This window comes from Somniosus microcephalus, chromosome 13, assembly GCF_052327205.1.
Source record: "Somniosus microcephalus isolate GS21.2 chromosome 13, FLI_Smic_1.0, whole genome shotgun sequence".
Taxonomy (NCBI): Eukaryota; Metazoa; Chordata; class Chondrichthyes; order Squaliformes; family Somniosidae; genus Somniosus; species Somniosus microcephalus.
In genome coordinates, this window is record NC_140999.1 from 22,496,120 (window position 1) to 22,514,129 (window position 18,010).

General features: G+C 43.9%; 1 protein-coding gene across 3 annotated transcripts in view; it reads left to right on the plus strand.

Annotated features, from left to right (window-relative positions):
• The window catches only part of cbarpb (CACN subunit beta associated regulatory protein b), a 263,276-nt gene that overhangs the window by 229,512 nt on the left and 15,754 nt on the right, over positions 1-18,010 (plus strand). For all 3 annotated transcript variants that reach the window (XM_086004615.1, XM_086004614.1, XM_086004613.1), the window contains one exon: positions 16,369-16,552. In XM_086004615.1, the coding sequence (XP_085860741.1) occupies positions 16,369-16,552 (184 nt within the window). The remainder of the gene's footprint in view (positions 1-16,368; positions 16,553-18,010) is intronic.

The window sequence follows — 18,010 nt, forward strand, 5'->3', positions numbered from 1 at the left end:
TAATGTTTAAACATACGGAACTGAAGCTCCGTGTGAATCAACAAACCCTAACAGCTTCAAAACAGTCGGCTGCAGCTGCAAGCGTCTGTAGCTGAAGCTGTTGCTATAGCTACAGACCTTGCAGTGCTTGACTGGGGAAAAAAAAAGCAACGAGAACTAAAAAAACATATAGAAAACGGCTCCTGATTTTTGCCGTTAGATCGAGTATTCCGGACATATAACCTCCGGATAAACCAAAGTTTCCTGTATTTACATATAATCAGGAAAGCATGTTTTTCGAGTGCTTAAATCGTTGTTTAGTGGCCGACTAAAACTCTCTTCATAAGGTCCAAATAACCAAATATTTATTTGCTCTTGTAAGGATACGTTCTCACATTTTTCCCATTTCTCCGCTTTCTGGTTTTCTTGGCCCTCTCAAAACCTTGAGCAGCCTATTAGATCACCACTTCCCCCAATCTTCTCTGTTTCTGTATATCCGTTCCAACTTTACAAGCCTTTCTTCATAACTACAACTTCTCATTCCCAGTATTATTCTAGTGAATCATCGCTGTACCATGGCTATAATATCCTTCCTATAATGGGGTGCCACATACTGCATGCATTATTCCACCTTTGGGAAATCAGTCAGGTGAGGGATTAAATCTGCATCCCATCATTCCATGGCAAAGTCCATTGGTCCCCCTGCATCATCGAATAGTGTGATTTATTGACCTAATGGTCGATGTTATTACTGAGGCTGCACTGAGCTCATTAAACAGAGCACTAAAGAAATCCTTCTAAAAATAAGCAAGTGATTTTGTGCCTCAGGAAACCATTTTTATTTATTGAGTTAGTTTAAACTTTGAATATTAATTTGTGTGCCTGCATTACAATATAATATGAATCACAAAATCTGGGAATTATACATCAACCCATGGATGAGATAGTCTTTTCAGGTATGATCACACTGCTTGGGTGGTGCTGACAAAATAACTCTCGCAGTGATGGTGGCTCTCCACTTGACATGAGGAAATTGTTTCTGAGATCGACCTGGTTGCATCCATAAAACAACCATTTTTACACTTTTGCGCCTTAATAGGTTGAAAAGCTGATCTTTGCACCTAGTCTTGAAGTTAGCAAAGACCACTTTATTTTCTGTGCTTTTTGACATGTTTAAAAGAAAGACTTGCATTTATACGGCGCCTTTCATGACCTCAGGACGTCCCAAAGCGCTTTGCAGCCAATAAAGTACTTTTTGAAGTGTAGTCACTGCTGTAATGCAGGAAACACGGCAGCCAATTTTGCACACAGCAAGCTCCCACAAACAGCAATGTAGTAATAGTCAGATAATCTGTTTTTTGGTGATGTTGATTGAGGGATAAATATTGGCCAAAACATGGATAGTCGGATTTGGAGAGGCTACGAAACCAGGGGAATGAAATGTATTTTTTCAGAAATATAACATTGAATATACTTTATTAGATAGAAATGAAATAAAAGGACTCTTAAAATAATAGAAACAGAAGAGAGGGAAAGTGGATGAGTAGAAGCATATCATTTGTTAGAATTGCTTTCTCAGTGTTCATTTTTGTAGCATAGGGTTAATGTTATAGTGACAAAGTTATCCGTGATACCTGAAGTGTGATTTGCTTTATTACCGCAATATTAATATTTGTTTCAGTGTCACAGTGAATCAGCTGCAGACAAGGAAGTCTAGAATTTCCTTGAACCTGCCATGGGTTAAAAATTCCAAGGTTTTATGAACTTGCCTAAATTAATTTTCACTCACTAAAAAGAATTGTCAGTTGTTTTGAGAAACAAAATCAAAGAAATTAATAAAATGCACCTTTTGAAATAGACAAATAGTCAATGAATAGGATAGAGCTTCAGCAACACAAAGGATCAAATGCAGCAAGAAACCAAAGAAAGAAACAATGAAGGATTGCAGTGCATAAACACATGGATCGGCCCCAATTTTAACTGCAGGTGGATTCTCCGCTAAGGCCTGAGTTAAAATTACAGTCGGGACTCAATGATGTCATCGGGCTGCAACATGCATATGTAAAGAAGGACCCTGTTGGCTCCAAACATGTGTCCTTGATGCCTGCTCAGGAGAGCAGGTTAAAATTGCAGATGTTGCGATCACGGCGGCTTTCAGACAGGTAAGAGCCAGGGCGATTTTAACTGCCCACCCGCCAGGTTTCTGCTGAGCGAGTAGGGTTAAAATCACCCCCTAATTTCCAAACTGGCAAACTGCTTTGCTTTTCAATTCCCCAAATCTGCTTCGTAATTTCGCTGTTTGGTGAACAGAATTTTCCAGTCCTACTAGGAACTAATAGTGCTTATAGTCCCACCAGTATCAGCTTGGGTCAATCGGTAGCACACTTGCCTCTTAAGACAGATGGTTGTGGGTTTAAGTCCCACTATAGACTTTAACAAATAATCTAGGCGTACACTTCAGTGCAGTACTGAGAGAGGGCCGCATTGGCTTAGGTACGTCTTTCGGATGAGATTGTAAACCATGACCTCATTTGCTAATTCATATGGACATAAAAGGACCCTTGGCAGTATTCAGAGAAGAGCTGGGAGTGAACATAAGAACATAAGAAATAGGAGCAGGAGTAGGCCAATCGGCCCCTCGAGCCTGCTCCGCCATTCAATAAGATCATGGCTGATCTGATCCTAACCGCCAATCCACTATCATAGAACCATCTCCTGAATCTAACAGAATTAGACACACGAAATAGGAGCAGGATCAGGCTACACGGCCCCTGGGCCCGCTCCGCTACCCACAGGGCCATGACCAATCCGAACCTAGTCTCATGTCCAAATTCCTGCCCGCTCCCCGTAACCCTTAATTCCCTTTACTTCTAGGAAACTGTCTATTTCTGTTTTAAATTTATGTAATGATGTAGCTTCTACAGCTTTTTGGGGCAGCATATTCCATGGACCTACCACCCTCTGAGTGAAGTAGTTCCTCCTCATCTCAGTTTTGAAAGAGCAGCCCCTTATTCTAAGACTATGCCCCCTAGTTCTAGTTTCACCCATCATCAGGAACATCCTCCCCGCATCCACCCGATCCAACCCCTTCACAATCTTATATGTTTCAATAAGATCGCCTCTCATTCTTCTGAACTCCAATGAGTAGAGTCCCAATCTACTCAACCTCTCCTCATATGTCCATCCCCTCATCCCCGGGATTAACCGAGTGAACCTTCTTTGTACTGACTCGAGAGCAAGTATGTCCTTTCTTAAGTATGGACACCAAAACTGTACGCAGTATTCCAGGTGCGGTCTCACCAATACCTTGTACAACTGAAGCAATAATTTTTATATTCTATCCCCCTAGCAATGAAAGCCAACATTCCATTGGCCTTCTTAATCACTTGCTGCACCTGCATACTAACCTTTTGAGTTTCGTGCACCAGGACCCCCAGGTCCCTTTGTACTTCAGTACTTTCCAGTTTCTTGCCATTAAGATAATAACTTGCTCTACGATTTTTCCTGCCAAAGTGCATAACCTCACACTTTCCAGTATTGTATTCCATCTGCCAAATCTCTGCCCACTTACTTAGCCTGTCTATGTCCCCTTGCAGGTTTTTTATGTCCTCCTCACTCACTACTTTCCCTCCCATCTTAGTATCATCTGCAAACTTTGATATGTTACACTCGGTCCCCTCCTCCAAATCGTTAATATAGATTGTAAAGAGTTGGGGACCCAGCACTGACCCCTGCGGAACACCACTAGTTACTGATTGCCAGTCTGAGAATGAACCATTTATCCTAACTCTCTGCCTTCTGTTAGATAGCCAATCCTCTATCCATGCCAGAATATTACCCCCAATCCCGTGATTTTTTATCTTAAGCAATAATCTTTTATTGAGTGACATTCAGCGTCCTGGCCAATGGTCCTACCTCAACCAACACCACCAAGAAAATATGATCTGCTCATTCATTCATTTGATGTTTCTGGCATCTTGCTGTGCATTAATTGGCTGCCGCATTTGCCTACATGACAGTGAGTGTTGTAAAGCCCTTTGGAACATCTTCCAGGAGCTACAGGAAACTTTTTTTTATCCGGCACCGACGGGACCAGCGTGGTGCTGGTTGATCAAAAAGTCCGGATTACAGAGAGGTATACTTACCAAGGTATGAGAGCCCCGTACACGGCCACAGGTGCAGGAGCCCCGGTTACACAGCACTTGTGCAGGAGTCCCAGTTACATGGCCACAGATCCAGGAGTCCCTGTTGCACGGCCACAGGTGCAGGAACCCCGGTTACATGGCCACAGGTGCAGGAACCCCGGTTACACAGCCACAGATCCAGGAACCCCGGTTACATGGCCACTAATATATAGTAAAACTTACCTGAACCTACTCCTGAATTTTGCCGGTTAAGAGAGATTTCCGGATATTTAGGTGTCGGTTAAAAGAGAGTTTCCTGTATATAGATTTACGGTCTTTCTTTTATTATTGTTCCATATATTTCTACAAGTTCTACAGCTTTAGTACACATTAGAAATTTACATTAAATTATAGATTTTACACATTGTAGCTCAGACATAAGCTAAGAAAATTATTCCGTACTGAGCACCATTGTAGCCCCTATAATGTTTAGAAAAAAATGTATCATTAAACACTGTTGATCAAACGTCTTTTGATCTTGGAGGCATTAAATGTGCTAGATGAGTTATTGCCACGTCGGGAGAAATTACAGTACTGTGAGGAAATACAGTATCGATTTTACAGATACAATGGGACACTGGTAATATGTTTGACCATTCTGGCGAGCACTGTACAAAAGACATGAAAAACACATACTTTTAAACCTGCTTTCTGACCATCTCAGAAAAGGAAATCAAATTTATTGGGAAAAAATGTTAAATCCTCGTAATAAAAACAGAAAATGCTGGAAATACTCAGCAGGTCAGGCAGCATCTGTGGAGAGAGAAACAGAGTTAACGTTTCAGGTCGATGACCCTTCGTCAGAACTGGAAAAAGCTGGAGATCGAACCGGTTTTTAAGCAAGTGCAGGGGCAAGGAAAGGGGGGAGGGGAGGAAAGAACAGAAGGGAAGGTCTGTGATAGGATGGAAGGCAGGAGAGATTAAGAGACTAAAGGGATGATGGTGCGAGGCAAAAGGAGATGGTAATGGAACAAGTTAAGAAACAAAAGACGGCTCTAGATGAAGTGTAAATGGCAGCTGTCTTTCATTCTGCCATTTACACTTCATCTAGAGCCATCTTTTCTTTCTTGTCCCATTACCATCACCTTTTGCCTTGCACTATCTCTTAATGTCTCTTAATCTCTCCTGCCTTCCACCCTATCACAGACCTTCCCTTTTGTTCTTCCCTCCCCCTTTCCCTGCCCCCGCACTTGCTTAAAAACCCGTTCGATCTCCAACTTTTTCCAGTTCTGACGAAGGGTCATCGACCTGAAACGTTAACTCTGTTTCTCTCTCCACAGATGCTGCCTGACCTGCTGAGTATTTCCAGCACTTTCTGTTTTTATTTCAGATTTCCAGCATCCGCAGTATTTTGCTTTTAAATCCTCGTAGCCCGCTAAGAGAAACTATTAATGTTCACGGTATGCTAAATAGTGGAGGCTGTTTAATTCGCGAGCATCATGTAGTAATGAGAGCAATAATTAGAGATCAGCCCTACTAGAATATTGTTCAAACATCCAAATACAGTCAAATCCACAATCTAAAATCATAATTGCCACGTTCTAGTTTGATTAGTACTGATGTGCTCAACCCAATCATCTGCTTATGTAACTTTTCCATGAATGTTGGTAAAAGATCTTGGGGGAAAAATTCAGTATTGCCCATTTTGGGGCGCTAATATCGGCCAGGTGCAAAGTTTAGCGCCCAGCGTTAATTATCGTCCCCGACTACAAAATTCGCCTCTATCGCCCCTGGAGGTGATTTGAGCGCTAAATCAGACGCTACACACTTCTCTTAAGACGCAAACGTCAGGGAGCGAGGTGCTACCTCAGAACGCTACCGTAGCTCAGGCGATGTCCGTTACCATGGAAGCCAGACAGACTGGCGTCATCCAGTTCTTAAAGGGGAGGGGCCATCTTGCTGACCAGCCACACCCTGCTCATTGCAGCCTTGAATCTCGGCCTGGAGAGACCTCTAAAGCAATTGTGTTGGAAGCACTAATGGATAGGCCCAGGGAAAGAGCTCGGCGCTTAGGAACCACAAAAGTGGAGCTGAGGGTCAAAACACATTAGGACAGCATTAAAACCAAAAATTTTGCCGACAAGAAAAGGCAGGAAGCGCCCGCCTTTAAATAGCGCTCCCCCAGCCCCTTCCTGACTTGGAAACATTCCCCATTACCTGTCGTTCCTAGCGGCAGGCGCTAAGGCGGGGGCGTGACACAATATCCAGTCCGGGGCACTGACGTCACGATCTGCAGGCGCAGGAGATCGTGGCGATAGAGTTTAGTGCCGCCGCAAAACGACTGGTCAATTTCACGAGCGGCGCTAAAATCGCCGCGCTCGGGCACTAAGTACCTAGCGCCCCATTAGCGCCCCCCAGAGGTGCTAACGGGATTCGCTAACCAACTGAAATTTTCCCCCTTCTCATTTGTCTTCTTTTCCCATCTACTCCTGTTCTGCTGAATCCTGTAAATGTTTCTTTTACAGTCCATTTATCAGTGACAACAATGGACTTTTTTTTGGGTACATTTAAAAACAAACTTATTGAATCAATGTGGGTAATTTTAAACTAACTCACTCGAGCGGGGTGTAATACCAGTGTTGCATCCAATCCCGTTAGTTTCCCAACAGGCTGATTAGGTTAAAATTGTCCCCAATGAGTCAGTAAAAATGTCTCTTCCCCAAAATATATATTATTGATAAAAATGTTACATAACAGGAAAAAAATACTGTAATGAAACCACAATCCTAAAAAGGTACTGTAAAAACTGCAACCAGAAACCCTTTACAAACCCTGCTCCCCTTTAGGAGCTCTATTATTTGACTTGCACCCATTCAAAATGGGCATTGAAAGCAAAGTGCAATCCTGGTCCCAAAGCCAGGAAGTCGCACTGTATTCATTGAAATAGCTTTGCATAAATTCTGAGGCCGAGTGAAGCTACCAGCACATGTTGGAAAATAGCGATAGCACGCCCCACAATTTTCCATCCAGTGCCCAATTCCAATGGATAGAAAATGGCGGGAGTGTGGCAATCTTTTCCCAACATGGATCCTGGCAGAGAGGCTCTGGGCCGGGATCACATATTGAAAAAAATTGGGCTTCCCATGCAGCCAGCCAAAAAACATAGACAGAACGAAAGGGACCTCCTCGCCCAAGTTTCCAATCTCTCTACACCCATTCTGCACCTGCGCAACTGGTGCTGTTGATTGGTAAATCTATTAGTGAGTGAGTGGTAAATCTATTAGTGAGTGAGTGCTTAATATGTATTTTTTTTTAATTCGTTTATGGGATGTGGGCGTCGCTGGCAAGGCCAGCATTTATTGCCCATCCCTAATTGCCCTTGAGAAGGTGGTGATGAGCCGCCTTCTTGAACCGTGTGGTGAAGGTACTCCCACAGTGCTGTTAGGGAGGGAGTTCCAGGATTTTGACCCAGCGATGATGAAAGATCGGCGATATGCTTCTAAGTCAGGATGGTGTGTGACTTGGAGGGGATCTTGGAGGTGGTGGTGTTACCATGCGTCTGCTGCCTTTGTCTTTCTAGGTGGAAAAGGTTCCTTTTCCTACTATTTTAATACGTTAACATCTCTGTTATAAATGGACAAAGGGATGTCATATGAATATGTTAAGTGTTCATTTGCTAACATTGCCAACAATAATTTCCAGCCTCTGAAGAATGGCACTACTGGATTCATCTGCGTAGGCTTGTAGTTCACCATCATATTAGATCCCGCTAAATGGAATGTTTACACATCTGGCATTTCTGGCTTGCAAACCTGAAATTCATGATGACAAGGTCCTTTTTCTTTTAAAGAAAAATCATTATTAACTGGTGGTATTGGCAAAAGGATGCCATTGGCTCATGACGCAATTTTAAATTGCACAAATGGGAGGCCCGGCCAGCTTGAAACCCGCCAGTAAAGCCAAGTAGAATTAGTGGCTCGCAGACCCACCGATGCTGTATTAAAGGGGTATGCAGCTGCAGTACAGTGAGTCATTGGCCCTTTGCTGTATGACTTGCCAGGAGGCTGCCCAGCTTTCAGATCACTTCTTTCATACTTTTCTGCCTTGCTTAACCTCAGAAACCTTTCTCTAATCACCATGGACATTATTACCAGTCTTTTCTGCATGGAGGAACATTTGGAGGAAGAGGAGCATTAGCAGCCTCAGGAAGCCATACCCAGCAAGCAGGTTGTACAGGCCCAGAGTTACTTTCCTGGACCTGACTGAGAAAATAAAAAGAAAGGACAATCATCCCTTTTGCAGAAGGACAGCTTTATTCCACACAGAATTTGGCCTTTTGCCCCTGGATCTTTCTCAAGAAGAACAGAAGCTTATATTAGCTCAGACTATTGCCTTAACCAGTAACCTCGTCACCCTTCTTCAAAGTGGCAACAACCTCTTCAATTCACAACTGCACCAACAATTGATGCATAAAATCTTAATCAGTCAATCTTGGGGACAGAGACAAGACAAGCTTTTATAGTATGTTTAATGATGGAGGAGAAGAATACTGAGTTAAAATAACATCGACAAAGACCTGTTGCTCTGTCACATCATCACTGAGATTAAACTGTCTCTGTTGGCCTGTGTCAGCTGCATGTATTCTTGTTTATATTGCTGTAGATCATTGTATTACTGGGTGTAAAAAGAGACACCTGCTATTGACTGGTGTCCATTATGTACAAGCCCTGTGTAATAATAGTATGTTACATCCAGGAAAACCACTTATATTGTTGGTGACAGGAGATGTCTGTTAGTCTTTATAACTCTAGTTCTCCTTACCATCTAAGGATAACCAAAAATTGCATCAGATATTTTCTAGAAACCTTAAGAGGACATACAAAGGCGTGTTATAGAAAGGTTGTGAGTTGGCAAACCAGAGCTTCTGTCTTCCATGTTAGTCCACTGTATAGTCAAAAATGGAAGAACCTGATGACTCCCAAACACTACCCTAGAATACCACCAAAACAGCCCTAAGAGGCATATTATCACCCACTTCTTCACCCAGAAGCTTAGCGTACTGGAAACCCAGAGACATGGAGCAAAGGTTAGTGGAGATAAAAAGCTAGAACAAATGACAACAACTGCAGCATAACGAATTAGCCCTGATTCAGGCCAGAGGTGAGCTAAGCAGCCTGAGAGAGCAACGGAAGCAGAAAGGCTCCTTCCAATTAACCAAGGTGAAAATATTAATTAAAAAGAGGCTAGTGGGCAAAATATTCTGAACAAGAGTTCCTAGCACACACCCTGCAATAACAAGCACAGAATAGATCTGTGGCATCCATTAAGAATGTAGAGGGTAAGCTAACCTCAGACCCAAGTGAGGTTCCCCACCCTGAATACAGTACAAAGAAAGCCATTGGTCCTGTGGAATGGTCATTCTTTCCTGCTGTACTCAAATGAATGGCCTTCAGTGATGCATTTCAGAAATCAATTAGAATCTTATATTGCAATCCCACATTCAGTATGTGCACCAATGGCTTGTCTCCCCGCATTTCAAGGATGCCCTCTATTGCCCCTCTTCCTTTCCCTGACCCTGGAATTCCTGGTGGTAAGCCCCTGGCAGCAAACATTAGAGTAATATTGGATACCCACAGGAAAACCCGAATACAAAATAGCCATGTATGCTGATGACATCTTACTTTATGTAATTAACTCTACAACCTCACTCCCAAAAAAATCTATCAAAATAATTAAGGAGTTTGATGAGCTCTCAAGACACAAGCTCAACTGTTCCTAAACCGAGGCATGTCCCTCGCCCGGGGCATCGCCATGCCAATTCACAGGTCAAACTCCTTTGTGTGGTCAGTACCTGGCTTCACATACCTTAGTGAAACAGTGACTCCCGCACTCACTGGCTTTATAGCCCCGTTGTGATGACATATCAGTGACGTGGCAAATAGAACAAGCTGCCCACAGCCCTCCTGAGGAGATGAAGGGCTCGAATTTCCCTGGGCCGTGGAGGCGGGAATGGAGGCGTGTGGGGTGTTAAAATTGCAGAATCGGGGGGCACGAACCCTTCCCACCCCAACCCGCCTCCATGCCCGTTTCCCAGGAGGCGGGTACCCGACCTGTGCTGGGAGCCGCCAGCCCAAGACGGGAAGTGGATTAGTGCCAATTAGCTCCAAACCACGCCAAGTTAGCGAGGCGGACCGTCGGGCTGAAGGGTTCGAGATGTCCAGTGTTCAGGTGAGTGATGGGTGCATGAGTGCAGAGGTAAGTGTGTTTGGTGTGTGTAAAGTGTTTAAATAAGTTTTACTTACCTCTACTTACTAATGCAGGCTTCCTTCCTTCAGGTCTTGGGAGTCCCTCATCTCACTGGCACAGAAAGCAGAATGGCCGCGAGCTGTCAAAAGTTGCAGCCTCTGCTTTCTGTTCTGGAGAGACCTCTAAATCAACCTGAGAGGACGGAATTAACTTAGAGTACAGATCGTCAGTGTTTGACAGCTTCAAAGGGCTGTCAAACGCTGATATTTCATCTGTCAAAAGCTCTTGACAGATGAAATGTCAATCTGTGACGTCACCTGTTGCCGGGTGGCCCTTAATTGGCCTGCTGAGCCCGCTGGGAGGGCTCAACAAGGTCAATCAAGTGAAAATCGCGTGGATTGGCCACAACTCGATGGAGGTGGGACTACAACCCCAAAAGTGTGAGTCCCGCCTCCTACTCACCTCCATTGATAAAATCCAGCCCGAAGAGTTAAAAGTGAATGTACTGCGTCGCCTTCTCTGTCTTTTTCAGATACGGCCGGTCAGGATCCCAACCCAGTAATTCCAAGATCTTGATAGGCACATCTCCAGGCTCCCGTGAGCTGGCAAGAAACCACAGATACACTTCAAACACCTTGAGCTCCCGAAACGCGAAGAAGGGCGCATCCTTTCCGATGTCAAGCACTAATGCTTGGTGGATGAATTCTGGAGATTTATGGCATTGAATCTAAATAGCCCCCCACAACCCATGACTATACATGAAGACCAGAGCCTCCTTAAACAACCTGCCCTTCACTGATCTTTAGAGAAGGCCAAGAGAGCCCTGCAAACCCTCCATGGATAGAGGCCTGTGCCTCTCTGAAAATTCGGAAGGGCCGATCGACCCTTTTCCCAATATGCTCCAAAGGAGAATTCTCAGGAACATTCACATGGGTGGATTATGTTATCCCCTTTCAACAGCTGGATGACAAAGTCCACCTCACCAAACTTGACTAATACTTGACCTCTATTGCACCTTATTTCTAACCAAATAGTTTTCTGTCTTTGAAAAGAAAGACTTGCATTTCTATAGCGCCTTTCACAACCTCAGGATGTCCCAAAGCGCTTTACTGCCAAAGAAGTACTTCTGAAGTGTAGTCACTGTTGTAATGTGGGAAACGCGGCAGCCAATTGCGCACAGCAAGCTCCCACAAACAGCAATGTGATAGCGACCAGATAATCTGTCTTTTTGGTGATGTTAATTGAGGGATAAATATTGGCCAGGACACGGGGGATAACTCCCCTGCTCTTCTTCGATATAGTGCCATGGAATCTTTTACGCCCACCTGAGAGAGCAGACGGGGCCTCGGCTTAACGTCTCATCCAAAAGACGGCACCTCTGACAGTGCAGCACTGGAGTGTCAGCCTAGACTTTTGCACTCGAGTCTCTGGAGTGGGACTTGAACGCACAACCATCCGACTCCGAGGCGCGAGTGCTACCCACTGAGCCATGCTGACATGTGAACCTTCAAGTACATCACCTTGTTCCAGTGCTGTAACAGTACCTCTGATCAATACTGCCACCCCAGCCCTCCTTTTTTCTCCTTCCCTATCTTTCCCGAATACTTTGTAGCCAGGAATATTAAGTACCCAATCCTCCCCTTGTTTGAGCCTTTGAGGTCCTGCTACCTCATTCTTATCTCATGCCACTATCACTGCTGCACCGCTATTTACTAACACCATGAAAATCAGAGTGAGAAAATGATGTGCTGACATTCACAGAATCACAGAAACCCCACAGTGCAGATAGAGGCCATTTCGGCCCATCGAGCCTGCACCGACACATATCCCACCCGATCCCTGTAACCCCTACACCAACACATATCCCACCCTATCCCCGTAACCCCACGTATTTAATCCCCCTAACACTAAGGGTCAATTTATCATAGCCAATCAACCTAATAGTGTGAAGGAAAAGGGTAAAAGTGATTTTGTGTTGGAATAAAGAACAGGCATTTTGAGGTACATCAGGGCAGTAGAGCTTTGTTTAGGCAGCATGTGTTTCAGCTCACACGACTACTCTGGGGTTTATGTGGCACAGAGTCTGAACAGACTTGGATTCGAATCAGCCCCAAAGGAGTAAGTGAAACAAATGGATTGCAGTTTCATTATGTTACAGCCCTGTCACACTCTATCTTCCGATATTAACTGCTGCCTGCTACTCACAGCTCACATTACTGAAGTGAGTGATCATCGTACCGGATAAGTAGGAGCGAGTGAGACAGCTGGGTGCAGGATAAGAAAGGACACTAACACTGACAGATGTTGGTAACAGGAAACGATGCTTACTGCCCAGCAATTATCAGCGCAGTAAACGTGACACTGGCTCCAAGAGAAGAAAGGAAGCTGTTAGTTCCACAGGATATATCATTGCATTGGTGGATCATTTTAGTGGGCACGGAAGCCAACAGGAAGCTGCTATTAACTAGTGTTAGAAACACACGGGTAGAGGTTTGTCTTGGGCAGTCGGGTAAAACGAGTGGTATCGCATCAGTTGCCTGTTCGATGCCTAGCAGCAATATTCATTTACATTGTCATCAATGAAACTGAATACCGGGCGGGATGAATAACGCCCAGCCATTACAATTCCACCCGTTTTGCCTTATCGCCCAAGTAGAATTTCTACCCCAGAAGCACAAACAAAAGCAGTTAAAAAAGCATACGGGATCCTGGGCTTCATGAATAGAGGTATATAGAGTACAAAAGAGTGGGACCCCTGACGGCATCCCTGCTTTTGCCCTCCTGTGCGATGTGCAACCAGGCTGCGTTGGTGTCCTGGGGAGGTCTCTGCCACCCTTGGAAAGGAAGAGAACCTCCCTGCGTGCTGTGATGGAGGGAGTCATTGGATAGCCTGGGTGCAAGCGTCCACCTTTGTGCAGTGTTTGCAGCACTGTCAGAACAACTGTCCAACACCATGTGGACGTGGTCCCTTTAAGGAAACCGCTGATGACACGTCATCAAATGACATCATCAGACCCGCTTCCTGTTAATTGGCCGGGAAGCCCGCAGGGCGGGCTTAACAAGGCCAATCAAGGGAAAATCCCTTTGACAGAGCAGCTGCAGCCGGGAGCGGGACTGGAACCCGGCAACTAGCTATCCCACCAACATCCCAACACCGCTGAGAAAATCCAGCCCGTAGAGTACAAAAGCGTGGAAATTATGATGAACCTGTATAAAACACTGGTTCAGCCTCAACTGGAGTACTGTGTCCAATTTTGGGCACCGCACTTTAGAAAGGACGTGAAGGACTTGGAGAGGGTGCAGAAAAGATTTATGAGAATGATTCCAGGGATGAGGGACTTCAGTTACGTGGATAGGCTGGAGAAGCTGGGGTTGCTCTCCTTAGAGCAGAGAAGATTGAGAGGGGATTTGATAGAGGTGTTCAAAATCATGAGGAGTCTGGATAGAGTAGATAGAGAGAAACTGTTCCCACTGGCGGAAGGGTCGAGAACCAGAGGACACAGATTTAAGGTGATTGGCGAAAGAACCAAAGGCGACATGAGGAAAAACTTTTTTACGTAGCGAGTGGTTAGGATCTGGAATGCACTGCCTGAAAGGGTGGTGGAGGCAGACTCAATCACTTTCAAAAGGGAGTTGGATAAGTATCTGAAGGAAAACATTTGCAGGACTACGGAGAAAGGGCGGGGGAGTGGGACTAGCTGAGGTGCTCTGCAAGGAGCCGGTACAGGCTCGACGGGCCGAATGGCCTTCTTCCGTGCTGTAACCATTCTATGATTCTATGAAAGCTTCTTTAATACAGGGAAGTGGGTTTGTCAATAACATTAGAAGGAAACATGATGCAGTTCGATTATGAAGAGTCAGAATTTAAGTCTAATAAATTAAATATTTGTCTCTCAATTGCACATCGATTATAGTAGTCTAACAGTTGTGTTACTGGACCAGCAACCCAGAGGTTGTGAGTTAAAAGCCTACCACGGTAAGTTGAGAAATTGAATTCAATAAATCTGGTAAGTTGTGGGCTGGCACCAGAAACAGTGGCCGTGCTCCCATCGAAGATCAGGGCACACAGGAAGGGCTGACTTCTGCCCAGGGCCTGATTTGAATTTTGGAAAGAAGGAAGGAAAAACATTTTAGTGGGTTAATTTCTTCAACATGTTATTTTTATCACAGTAGCTGACACATTTGCATTAAATTTATCTCTCTGCTATATTTTGTAGAGTTACTGCAGAATTTAAGTTGAATGCAAAAACTGTGCATTGAAAAAATGCACATGAAAGAAATTAAAACTCTCCACCTCAATGTCTGATCTCTTTTTTTATGTACCCTTGTCTCAAGTCGAGTGTCCATTTTAGTACCTCATCAGCTGGATATCCTCTTTCTTTTTTTCTCATGACAGCACTTTTTTTCCGTTTCTCTCCTTTGCCTCTTTTTCTTTGTTTGCATCTGTCTCTCAATTTCCATCTAATTACTAAACTTCACTATTATACGTAGCGCCCAGCTGGATCCTGTTAAGTGTATGACGAGTCTGCAACATGTTTTTGCTTCTACCAAAATAATGAATGAATCAAGATGTCTATAAGTTGCGGAGAAAGGCACACAATTTAAAAATCTTTGTACCATAGCACAGTTAAAGAAAAGAAGGAAAGGCTTCAATTTATATAGCACCTTTCACGACCACCGGACGTCTCAAAGCGCTTTACAGCCAGTGAAGTACTTTTGAAGTGGAGTCACTGTTGTAAGTTAATCATTTATTCAGAGATTCAATGTAAACCACAGCAGAAATCAATAGAAAAATGACATAAAAGTGATCAGGCTTCTAAAACATATGTCTGTATCTGAATTTGGAGTTAGGACGATGGGCGCTGGTTAATATTCAGCAAACCTTGAACACTTAAAGCAGAGCTAAGAAGCAAATATGTCAATGCTTGGAGCAAGAATTTATATTTGAATATTAGAACGAAAGAAGAGAGAAAGGAACTGTCACGGCCTCAGGATATCCAAAGCACTTCACAGGCAATGAAGTATTTTGATGTGTAGTCGTTGTAATGTAAGGAAATATTATGCTTGAAAATGGAATTCAATAAAATAGGAGTGAATGTCAAGTGGGGCTTTCTGTGCTTGAATTGGAATTCCACTTAAATCACGTCTACATTTACCTGAATTTGAACATATACCCGAGCTTCTCCATGTACGATCTATTGATAGGTCCAATCAGTATCTAAATAATTACATTTAAAGGTGTATTACTTCCTTCAATACATTTTCAACCTCGATGACTTTTCTATATTTCTTTTACTGTTTTCGTACAGTGTATGGTGTATTTGTCAACCTGTATATGTAGTAGGAAATGACCCTGTCTGATATAGGGAATTGTACTGGAATGTGATCTGGAGGAAGGTGGATAAGAACAAAGCTTTTTTTTTAATGGTCTGGCGATAAAATTCCTTTGCAATATTATTAGCGTTCTGACTAATGGGTGTGCATTAAATATTCTCCATTTAAAATAGTGCTCACATGGCATGGTGTTAATCAGTGTGCTAAAAATAATGTGCTGAGGAATTTCAACCCCCTGAAATGAAGCTGGACAATGTAGAGTAATTCTAAGGGAGGCTGCAGATTCCAGTGAGAGCAGGGTAAGTCCGTGGATAATAAAGCGAGCCTGGATGAGTAGTCCTGGGGAGATTGTACACACCAGGAAGTTTGCATAATAGGAATTTCAAAATACACTTACCAATGATACAAATGGCAGGAAGTGAAAATATTTTGAATATATAAGCACATAATAATATCAAGAAATTACATATTATGGGTAGAATACATTAAAGAAGAATATCAATCTGAGCAAAGTGTACCTCAAGGAAGAGTGTAAAAACAAAAAGTTTTAAATGTCTCCTCTCTGGATGCAGATATTCCTATTTATGACCATCAACAAGCAGTATAACTGCAGCCTAAGAACTTTCGAATGTTTACTTATACATTTGCATATTCATTTACTAATGGAATCATTTGCGTTTGTTAGGGTCTCCAAAGAGACACCAGTTCCATCGACAGCGTGCTGCCAGTGAGAGCATGGAACGGGAAGACCAGGATCCTCACCAGACTGATATTATACAGTACATTGCCCACACAGATGACGTCACCTTTTGCACCTCTCCGACTCCATTTGCACAACCCCCCTCCAGTCCACCTCCGTCAGTTGGCAGGTATTGTTCAATCTGTTGTGATTCAAAGAATCGGAACATTTTCTTTTGCATTTTTCATGTGAATTAAAATGATTTACTATAAGAACCAACAATCGTGAGATGTATGAAAGAGTGTGTGTGTGTATACAAGAGTGTGTGTATGCTTGTATGGGTGTATGAGTGTTTGTATGAGTGTGTGCACGAGAGTGTGGGTGTACGAGTGTGTACAATTGCGTGTGTGAGTGGGTATGTGTGAGTGTGGGTGTACGAGTGTGTGTGTATGAGTGGGTGTACGAGTGTACAAGTGTGTATGATTGTGTGTGTGTGTATGAGTGTGTGTACGATTGTGTGGGTGTACGATTGTGGGTATGTGTGTGTGTGTACAAGTGTGTGTACGATTGTGTGTGTGCGAGTGTGTGTACGATTTTGTGTGTGTGTGTACGAGAGTGTGTACGATTGTGTGTGTGTACGATTGTGTGTGTGGGTGTACGATTGTGTGTGTACGATTGTGTGGGTGTACGAGTGTCTTAGTGTGTGTGTCCGAGTGTGTGTGTGTACGAGTGTGTGTGTAAGAGTGTGTGTGTGTATGAGTGTGTTAGTGTGTGTACGAGAGTGTGTGTGTGTACAAGTGTGTTAGTGTGTGTGTCCGAGTGTGTGTATGAGTGTGTGTGTACGAGTGTGTGTACGAGAGTGTGTGTGTACGAGAGTGTGTGTGTACGAGTGTGTGTGTGTACAAGTGTGTTAGTGTGTGTGTCCGAGTGTGTGTATGAGAGTGTGTGTGTACGAGTGTGTGTACGAGAGTGTGTATGAGAGTGTGGGTGTACGAGAGTGTGTGTGTACGAGTGTGTGTACGAGAGTGTGTGTGTGTATGAGAGTGTGGGTGTACGAGTGTATGTGTACGAGTGTGTACGAGTGTGTGTGTACGAGAGTGTGTGTGTATGAGTGTGTGTACAAGAGTGTGTGTGTACGAGAGTGTGTGTACGAGTGTGTGTGTACGAGAGTGTGTGTGTGTATGAGAGTGTGGGTGTACGAGCGTATGTGTACGACTGTGTGTACGAGAGTGTGTATGTGTACGAGAGTGTGTGTGTGTATGAGAGTGTGGGTGTACGAGTGTGTGTATGAGAGTGTGTGTGTATGAGAGTGTGTGTGTATGAGAGTGTGTGTGTATGAGTGTGTGTGTGTACAAGAGTGTGTGTGTACGAGAGTGTGTGTGTATGAGTGTGTGTGTGTATGAGTGTGTGTACATGAGTGTGTGTGTGTGTACGAGAGTGTGTGTACGAGTGTGTGTGTGTACGAGTGTGTGTACAAGAGTGTGTGTGTGTACGAGTGTGTACGAGTGTGTGTGTACGAGTGTGTGTGTGTGTACGAGAGTGTGTGTACGAGAGTGTGTGTGTGTATGAGAGTGTGGGTGTACGAGTGTATGTGTACGAGTGTGTATGAGAGTGTGGGTGTATGAGTGTGTGTATGATTGTGTGTGTG